This window comes from Coregonus clupeaformis, chromosome 31 (genome assembly GCF_020615455.1).
Source record: "Coregonus clupeaformis isolate EN_2021a chromosome 31, ASM2061545v1, whole genome shotgun sequence".
Lineage (NCBI taxonomy): Eukaryota > Metazoa > Chordata > Actinopteri > Salmoniformes > Salmonidae > Coregonus > Coregonus clupeaformis.
The window spans coordinates 46,624,080-46,634,726 of NC_059222.1; the positions used below are offsets into that span (position 1 = coordinate 46,624,080).

At 41.0% G+C, this 10,647-nt stretch overlaps 1 protein-coding gene across 2 annotated transcripts in view; it reads left to right on the forward strand.

The window, feature by feature from the left end:
- Positions 1-8,031, forward strand: part of gpm6ab (glycoprotein M6Ab) — a 62,123-nt gene extending 54,092 nt beyond the window's left edge. For both annotated transcript variants that reach the window (XM_041859201.2, XM_041859200.2), the window contains exons 3-7: positions 947-1,103; positions 1,593-1,746; positions 1,939-2,015; positions 2,834-2,899; positions 5,385-8,031. In XM_041859201.2, coding sequence (XP_041715135.1) covers positions 947-1,103; positions 1,593-1,746; positions 1,939-2,015; positions 2,834-2,899; positions 5,385-5,537 — 607 coding nt within the window. In that variant the 3' untranslated portion in view covers positions 5,538-8,031. The remainder of the gene's footprint in view (positions 1-946; positions 1,104-1,592; positions 1,747-1,938; positions 2,016-2,833; positions 2,900-5,384) is intronic.
- The last annotated feature ends 2,616 nt before the right edge of the window (positions 8,032-10,647 follow it).

Here is a 10,647-nt window from a genome sequence, read left to right on the forward strand (position 1 = left end):
GGCCTTTGAGGGATTTAAGCCCTCTGAAATCGCTCTGGGTTGTCCCGGGCGCACCTGCTCACCGGAACTCCGCCTGCCGAGAGAGAGAGGGGGAGGGAGGGAGAGGGTGTGTGCCAGTGACTGCAAGTGTACGTGTGTGCATGCATGCATGATGTGTGTGCTTCTACTAGATGTTGGAAATGGCGGGAGATTGTGACATGAGCAGTAGACCTGGCCTAGCTGATGTAACTGGGCATTTTATACTGATGTAACTGGGCTTTCTATACACTTTCTAGGCCACAAATATGTTACTGTACTAGGTGTGAAATTCACTACAGATTGAGGGTACAAAAAAACAAGGTTTATGCCTGTATAAAATCCTCTTTATCAGAGGAAAGCTTGTGAAATCTACCCACTGTGTTTGTCTCACACTATCTCCGAAATCTCTTCCTAACCTGCAGGAATGGAGCTAACGCTAACTTTCCTACCCAGGCTCTTTCTGGTAAATTAGAGCTTTTTACATAACCCTACAGCATTAAACCCACACTCATTAGCTAAATGGGAGCTAATCCACTAGTTCAAGCAATGAGAAAATGCAGAATGACTGTGGAAGCAAACTGACTGCAGTATATAACCAGAATACTGTCTGTCACTGCTGGAAGTAATAGAATTTGTAGTCCAATGCATTTTTCATGGGCTGCTGGGCCTAAAAAAACATAATAGTACAGTACTGTACTTAATGGCCTGCACACTCAATGCACATACCTGTATTGGTTAGCAATGTTTTGATTCCAAAATGGATCTTTATAAGTTCCTGTCATAGAGATCCTATCAAATGACTACTTAATTAGTATTCTAATTCCTAATTCTATGGTTCCTGGGAATTAAACCGCTCATCTTGTTGTGCTAGCCACACCAACTGAGTGATCCCATCGCTCTGTTCCTGTCTCTCTTTCTTTCTCCGCAGGATTGATATCTTGAAGTATGTAATCTACGGCGTGGCGGCAGCATTCTTCGTCTACGGCATCCTGCTCATGGTGGAGGGCTTCTTCACCACCGGAGCCATCAGGGACCTGTACGGAGACTTCAAGATCACCGCCTGCGGACGCTGCGTCTCCGCCTGGGTAAGACACACACGCAAATCAACCACTATCTGCGCCCTATGCACTCCTGTATTTCTGAAGGCGTTGGATAGATATAAGCATTAGGGTAGACATTTAGGACACATCTTTCTGGAGGAAGTACCCTAGAGACGGGATTAGAGATTTGGTGATGGAGAAGTTCAGCTTAAGATGTCTCTTCTTTGAATTATGGCCCAATGCTAATGAAAGCTGATGAATCAGTCAACCTTCTACCGTGACTTACAACTGTCATATTCTCTCTCTCGCTCGCTAATGGGCCCATCCCACTCTTCCTTCTCCTTTTTCCTCCCTTTCTTCTCCTCCCTCATTTCCTTCTCTCTCTCTCTCTCTCTCTCTCTCTCTCTCTCTCTCTCTCTCTCTCTCTCTCTCTCTCTCTCTCTCTCTCTCTCTCTCTCTCTCTCTCTCTCTCTCCCTCTCTCACTCTCTCTCTCTCTAATTAACCATTCCCTTTTTTTCCCTCCCTTCCTGCAGTTCATAATGTTGACCTATATCTTCTTCCTGGCCTGGCTGGGTGTGACAGCCTTCACCTCGCTGCCCGTCTTCATGTACTTTAACATCTGGACCATCTGTCAGAACACCACTGTGGTGGAGGGGGCCAACCTCTGTCTGGACCTGCGCCAGTTTGGTAAGGGCTTGCCGGGGGGCGCCGCCATCCATTCACACCAATGTTGCCATTGACAGTATACGTACACTGTCATTGACACTGGTAGTGGTTAACCAGGGCTTTGGTGGTTTATTTCCAGTTGTTTGTGTGTTTGTTGGTGCCAAGCGAAGTCACTGAAACGTAAATGTGAATGTGGTTGTTGTTTTTTCTCAGGCATGGTAGCTATCGGGGAAGAGAGGAAGGTGTGCACGGGCTCCGAGAAGTTCTTCAAGATGTGCGAGTCTAACGAGGTAAGGGTGTGTGTGCGTGCGGGAATGTGTGTGTGGCTGAGGAGAGATGAAGTGGGAGGTGAGGTTCTGTTGGCTGTTATCTTTAGTGATCGCCACACCTCAGGGGTTAGGCTCCTCTCTCACATTGAAGGCTGTCTGTCCATAGAGGTGGAATATGATTCTCAAATCATAAATGCTTTTGGGCAGTGTTTCCCAATCCTGGTCCTGGGGACTCAAATTGGTGCACTTTTTGGGTTTTGCCCTAACACTCACACACTTGATTAAACCAATCAACTAATCGTCAAGCTTTTGATTTGAATTAGGTGCTTCTGTGTTAGGGCAAAAACACAAAATGTGCACCCCTTTGGGACCCCAGGACTAGGAATGGGAAACACTGCTATAGGGTTCCTCTGTCATTTTAAATGGTGATTTGTGTGAGTGAGATGAGTGTAGTGGCGCTACCAGATTTCTAGGGGTTTTAACTTTAACCTCTTGTGGAAAGGAAACATAACTTATTAAAGATTAGTCTGTCTTTTCATTTAACCTCTATCCTTTATCCTTTTGTCCTACCTCTGTTTAATTCCCTTTGAAAAAGTGAGCTAATATTGCACTGGTACAAATCTTAATAAATCTTGCCCTATCTCACTCTCAAAGCAACCGCTCTGTGATTTAGTTTTTTAATCTCAACATGACCTGGCAATATTGTAAACACAGACATTACAAGTTGGAACGATGCTTTGTGTCCCATTTTGAATAACAACAAAGCAAGCACTGATGTTGTTAATTGTCTTTAATTCCTGGTGACTAATAAAGCTGTGTTGTGTTTGATTGTCTTTCAGCTGGACATGACGTTCCACCTGTTCGTCTGTGCCCTGGCCGGGGCTGGGGCTGCCGTTATCGCCATGGTGAGACAATGGCAATGGCAGCTCTACTTTATGTCTGAGGGTTGTGTGACCTGCCCATTGGTCCTTAATGTCTGTTGATAGCATCACCACTCTATTCTGTCACTCCCCTCTGTCTGAACACATAAAGATAGGCAGCCAGGGTAAACCTTAGCGGGAGAGGATTGTCTTGTTGTGTGGGGACATTTCAAAGATTATACTACTAGGGATTCAAGAGATTGGTTATCGGGAGAAAAACTGACAGTTTTTTATCCTGCTGACGTTGAAAGAGGTCCTCTCAGTATTCAGAGCAACGTAGATCGAGAAAGAGAGTGATCGAGGGAGAAAGAGAAAAACAGAGGCAGATTGAGTGAGAGACACAGAGAGAGAGACACACTGAGAGAGACACACAGAGAGTAAGAAATAGCGACAGAGAGAGAGAGACAGACAGAGAGAGAGAGAGAGAGAGAGAGAGAGAGAGAGAGAGAGAGAGAGAGAGAGAGAGAGAGAGAGAGAGAGAGAGTGAGAGAGAGAGAGAGAGAGAGAGAGAGTGAGAGAGAGAGAGAGCTGTAGACAAGAGAAGGTGTGAACCCAGCGATGGAGAAGCACAGGGTGCAGTTGCCATGGAAACTGGGGAAGAAGAAAGGAGATTGTTGAGAGCAGCTAAGTGATGGTGAGGTCTGGAGCAACCGTCTTCACTGGAGAAGACTGCTGCGTCTGTAGCCAGGGATACACATTTAATGAAGGCTGTTATTCGGTATCTAGTTCCTTTTTAAACAAAAACACATGTTCACAGTGAAAATAACAGAGAAATGTTTTGTCAAAACATCAACACTAGTTTCTTATGGTTTGCTTGTCATCAAATAGATATGTCCATAACAGCTTCATGTTACCACAAAAATATAAACAACGTCACACATTTCCAGTCCTTAGACCCATGATGTAATGTTTTAAATCTACAAGTAGGACATTGTTGCTGCGTTGTCTGAAGACTATAAAAGACAAGAGACGGTCAAATGAAATGGTAATCAATTTGGGTCGGGAGTGGCACTTCTTCCTTGGACCACAACACAAAGCCTGTATCTGTAGCCCAACTGTGTGCACTTTGGCCACCCGGTGGATATCTATGGTAATACACAATGGGATGACACCTAAGTGTGTTCGTGTTAGTTCTCACTGAGAGCCAAGGTTTAGAAAACGGGTAAGAAATCAATATGCATAGACAATATTGATGTACCATCTTCTCATCTAACATTTTCTGTGATAAATTATCTTAAATTGTATGAATGAAGTACTGTCTGTATCTCCAACTGGATCTATCTAGGTGAATCTGTTTATTCATGATGAGTTTGAGTCATGTCATTATGTAACAATAGAATAGAAGAACTTAATTATCCCAAGATTGGGAAATTCGTTAGGCATGTTAATCTTCACAACATCAATACAGCACAATATCATCAATAGATAAAGACCATACACTTAACCAATGGCCATATATCCTAGAACTGGGCCAGAGGAGTGCAGGTGTTTTTCTTTATTTAATTACCTCATAACTACTTCTTCAGAACCTCTGCAGCGGATGCTCTGGTTGGCTGATCACTGACACCTCACTGCCACTCAGTGGAGAAAAGAGTTACTGCAGAAACACATCAGGGATATGTTCATTAGCTAGGACACGCAACGTAGTCGCTCCCTGTTTCACTCCTTCTTCTTCCATTTGGTGCCTAATGAACCCGACCCAGAGACGAATAACTGCTTCCTCACTATCTATTGTCTCTCCTTCTCTCTTTCTCCCTGGTCTGATACGGACAGGCGTCAGCTGCCACGGTCCTTGTCCGTAACTATGTCCTCCTGACCTCTCAGAGTCTGGGCAAATACTGCACCCGCTTCTGACGGGGGCCTATCGGTTGGCCCATCACCTTCACCCCTGACCTCAGTGGTCTCAGTGACATCACTGTACGCCGTCAGGAGTTGAGAGGAGCCGACCGCCTCGATATCAACATGGCCGAACTGAACTCTGAACCTAGGAGCTTAGGGGTCGCCCCCAACGCATCGCCAGCTCTGTCATCGGTCACGTCACATGATTCTGTTATTATTCACAAAAATATGCTTTGCTGGCAGCATTAATTATAATAACCAAGCCCCTCTGGTTGCTATTGATAGCTATATTGATAACCTAGCTCTCCTGTCACGCCCCGTTCACCTGACTAGCACAAATGCTGACACAACCATAACAGACACAGAGCTCACTAAAGAATAAGGTTGATCAACTAATCCATCCCTCAAATTTTGGTTTGTTTGTTTTGGTTTTAAACCTGTGACGGCACAGTGACACTGACCTAAAACATCTGTTTTGGGTTTTTTGTTATAGCTTTGTCTAATTATCTAACAAATTCTGTTTCAGCCTAATGAATTAATCAATAAACTCTCCCCTGAGTTATAGGCTTGGTTGAGCGGTTAACTAACCTCCCACTAACATCCCTGAAACCCATGTGTCCCTCTAATACAGGTACACTACCTAATGGTGCTGTCTGCTAACTGGGCCTACGTGAAGGACGCGTGCCGGATGCAGAAGTACGAGGACATCAAGTCCAAGGAGGAGCAGGAGCTACACGACATCCACTCCACTCGCTCTAAAGAGCGTCTCAACGCATACACATAAAGCCCACGCCTCCCCCTGCCCCGTCCCCCTATCCTTCCCCCCCTCTCCAACACACACACACACACGTCCATGACACACATGCAGCAGAACACACACAGAAACCACACAAGCTATTCAGTGTCTGGTGTTTATGTTCGTAGGGGCACAAGGGTAAGGGGGGTTTGGGGTGTTGTGTTGTGGGTGGTTTCGACTTCACTAAGCTTACGGGTGTGATGAGATAGGTTGTTCCTACGGGATATTGTGTGTCTTCTCTGACAAACCCTTCTTTCCTGTATTGAGATTTCCTTTCTATTTCTCCTCCTCTTACTCCTCCCGTACCTCTACCTTTTCTTCTTCTTAGATCCTACTCTTTCCCTCTTCCTCCTCTTCCACCTCTTCCTCTCTTTCTTCACCATTTGCATTTTGTATATTTTTCAGAGACAGCACATTACTAGTAGCACATGAAGTGAGTGACTCACTTGTCTTTTTACAATGTGTCATTTCTTTTTACCATGTTGTTCTATATCTCAACATCGAGTACTTCAATTTATTTATGTTTCGTTTTAGGAGGGGTTGGGGTTTTTATCACTTTTTAATTCACATTTCCGTGTAATATATTTATACGTTCCTAAATGCTCGTCATTCAACGGGGCTCTAATCATACATAGTTTTTACCATACATTTTATTTCAACATATCCACTTAACAAGACCAAAATGTGACCAAACTTGTATCATTTACAGGTAAATTACAGCATAATAAGCTTCTGAAACAGTAAGCATCACCGGTATAAAAACAATGTACAGAATCTTTTTTCTGAAAATTATTTTATTGGTTGGGAGTGCCAGGGATTCTCAAATAAATAAAAAAGTACCTTAAAGTGACTTTTTACATATTGCTATAAGCGTAGCTTGGTCTAACTGTCAGAAATGTATGCTAGCTTTGTCGAGTAGCCTAGTCATTGAAAGTGAAAAACACTGATTGTCTGTCAATAATAATAGTGTTCACTGTGAAAAAAATAACAGTTGGTTGAGTGGTAAGTCAGCGGAGTGATGAAGATGATGATGATGTGTAGTAGGAGGAAGAAAAAGTTTGTGGGATTGACATGACGTAGAAATACATCTGATAGAATGGCCTTTCAGGATTATGCCGTGGGGGAAACTCTGTAGAAAACCACTTCCTCATCCGTCGTAAGCCATAACTCACATGCAAATAACATTTTACAGGTTTAATTTTTATATGTTTTAATCTTCCACTTTTTAAATACAAGTTATCAGAAGAAAAAATATGAGATGGTTTTGTCAGTATTCTGCTCTGTATATATATCTACAGTATATAAATATATACATATATGTGAAACACTTCAATTTCAGGTCATTCATTTCAGTGGTCAAAGTTTGGTGATATTCTTGTGAACGTCCATTTCAGAGATACCAGTGAAATAAATATGGTAACAAAATCTAGACGGCAAGCGGATGAACAAGCTTTAGGCCTGAAAGGGTCGTATTGCTACACGTGGAAAAAGTTGAATATCACATTGAGAGATAACTTAACTGTCTGCAGGGTTGGGTTCAATTCCATTTCAGTCCAGTCAACTCAGGAAATAAACTGAAATTCTTCCAGAATTGACTGAATTAAAATAAAACTGACCAAAACCCTGACTGTCTGTGAAGCTATACTAAAAGACAAGAAATGTCAATAAAACAAATAAAACAATTAAAACTATATTACTCTTGAGTATGGACCAAACTCTGTCTTAACTCTTTCTAGTACTCTAGTTCTGCAGTACAGCGTTTCATCATTCCGTTGGCTGACAACAGTCTTGTTGACAGTGTTTCTAACAAAAAAGAAAAAAAATGTTTTTTGTGCACTTATTCAACCATTGTGAGCTCTTTCTTGGTGTTAAGTGCATTTGGATTCGAAGCTGAATCTCTGTACTGTAGTCATGCAGCATTTGGTTATTAACCGATAAAAAAATTACTTGTATTATCTAGGTAAAAATAACCATGAAGCTAGTTGTTATTTGTGGCATGGTTATGCATTCAGTGGTAATAGTTTTTAACTGATTCAAAAAGTAAAAATATCCTCTCTCTTTATAATTTTCATTTCTAATTTTTACGCTCGGACTGTCTGAGTCAACTGATTTCTTATATGTGCAGTATTGCGGTTCCTAAGCTAACAGTATTATGCTAAGTAAACAAACAGCCAATTAGGTAGTAGTGTATGATTTTGTGTCCCTTCCTCCTTTAAAACCATGTCTTAAAAAATTGATACTACTTGTTATGATGTTGCGTATTCACTTCTTCAGTATTAACCTGACAATGCTTTCTGCTTTATCCTCCCATATTAGTCTTTTGTATTTTCACTAAGAATGCTTTGTAGCAGGCTGTACGATTCTTCATCATCTGTTTTGTACATACATGTGCCAACGGCTTAAACAGTGGCTTTTTTTTAACTGTAGGAACAAACTTGCTTGCGTTAAATAAAATACACTTGTGTACTTGTTAATAATTACACCCTGAGTCAATTTTTTCTTTCTTTCTTTCTATATGTCATAGCTGTATATATACAGTATATATACCTGTATACCCACTGGACACAGATGTAATTTCAACATCTAGTTTTGATTTACATCATTCATGTGAATTCAATGTGAAATCCACAAAAAAACTCACCATGTCACTGGATTTAGATTTAAAGTTGGGTGTAAAAAGACGAAATTCCCTTACGTTGATGACTTTTTGCAAGTCTAATCAGTTTCCCACGTTGATTTTTCGTCATCACATTTAATTTCTAATTTTTTTATGAGGTGGAAACAACATTGATTCAACCAGATTTTGCCCAGTGTGTACATGCCTACAATAATTAAGTTTATACACACCTCTGGTACTGTGTATTTCAATGCATTTACATTATTAACATAAAAAGAAAGTGTACCTTGCATAATGATGATGATGTTATAGCTCTTGAAAAGAGCTTTCTGAACCCATTTATGCAATGCAGGTGTGTTTGAAGACTGTCCAAAACACACATCACCTAAGGCAGTATCCATCCATCCACACACATAGCATGGCCTTAACATACCTGACTAATACAGATAGCTTGGCTTGAAGAAGAGCGCATGATATCATATCACAAACATTCGCCGGGCTGGGGATACATTATGAATGCTCTCTCTATGCCGGTTAACCTTTACCCGTGGCATTTAAATAGCATATTACATTTGTGGATACAGTGCACCAAATGAAAACGTGTTCAGCAAGTTCTAATTAACCCCAGTGAACTTCTTAGGTCAATCAAAGACAGCCAGAGCCTGACCTTAAGGTAGTGTGAGAAGAGAAACAAGCCTCGATCAGATATAGACTAGAGCAGCTTAGATGACATTCACCATAACACAGAAAGGCTAGACCAAGGGTGCGTCTGAAATGGCACACTATTCCCTATAGCGTGCACTACTTTTGACTAGGGCTCCAGTCAAAACTAGTGCACTGTGTATAGGGAATGGGGTGCCATTTTGGGATCATTACTGATATGATGTTTTTATGGTATAATGATGTCATGCCATAGTGTTGTGAGGACAGAGGAAGAGTTAAGAGATGAGTGGTTTGGGGCCATGAAGTCTACATCCCATTATGTCAAGGTAGATTAGTGATGTTTAGGATAGCATGAGTGATATTTAGGATACTGACTTGGTAAAAAGTGATGAACGACAGGGAGTGCCCATGGAGACTTGCCAGATGTATGTGAAAGGAATGAGAACCAAGGCAATATGAGATAGAGTGTCTTCTTTGTCAAGTTAGTTCAACTGACGAAGGGCAAAGCCATGTCCGTTTGTTAGATGAACCCACGAGCTCGTGACTCAATAAATACTTGGTATGAAATCTCCACAGAGTGTCTAAGAATATCCTTGCATCCTTGATTCTTTGATACCTGAGAAACTCATCATAACAGATTGGCGTCTAAACGAACAGGATGCAGTTCACAGCTCAACTAACAGGTAAGCAGACTTTCATTTTTTGAATTATGTCAAAATCTGCTTATCTGTGGTAAGGCTTAGCTGTAACGAACGTTTAAAATTCAATATTTTAAAGGGGGATGATGAGTGGTATTGAATTATGTAAAGGGATGTAAGGAGGAATATATAATTTGCTATGATTCAAATTAGAGTGTTGTCACGATCGTCGGATATAGAGGACCAAGGCGCAGCGTGGAAGGTGAACATACTTATTTATTAAATGATACACGAACAAAACAACAAATCGATACGTGACGTCCACAGGTGCAAACCACAAACCAACACGGAACAAGATCCCACAAACACTGTGGGAAAACCACCTGACTAAATATGGTTCCCAATCAGAGACAACCAGCAACAGCTGATACTCGTTGCCTCTGATTGAGAACCACTCTGGCCAACATAGATATACAAAAACTAGACTAGACACAACGAGCACAAAACATAAACTCTACACACCCTGGCTCAACTTAAAAGAGTCCCTAGAGCCAGGGCTTGACAAGTGTGGTCGAAGTAAGGAGTAAATGCAACCGAATAGTGAGATAAGGCGCAGAGCACCTTTAATATGATTTAAAACATTATATTATAAAGAGAGATTAGGCGCAGAGCACCTTTAATATGATTTAAAACATTATATTATAAAGAGAGATTAGGCACAGAGCACCTTTAATATGATTTAAAACATTATATTATAAAGAGAGATTAGGCGCAGAGCACCTTTAATATGATTTAAAACATTATATTATAAAGAGAGATTAGGCGCAGAGCACCTTTAATATGATTTAAAACATTATATTATAAAGAGAGATTAGGCGCAGAGCACCTTTAATATGATTTAAAACATTATATTATAAAGAGAGATTAGGCGCAGAGCACCTTTAATATGATTTAAAACATTATATTATAAAGAGAGTGGATGATTCCATTGAAGGGCTGAGGAACACCCTTGATGTTACAGACATCATAAAGAGAATGGGCGGAAGACACCCTTAATGTATGGTACATTATAAAGGTAGTGGGTTTGTAGTCCCGTAATGTGAAAGATATTACAAAAGAGAGAAATAGGTTATGGACCTTTGATGTGGTAAATCGTCATAAACAGAAGGGAGAATAAAAA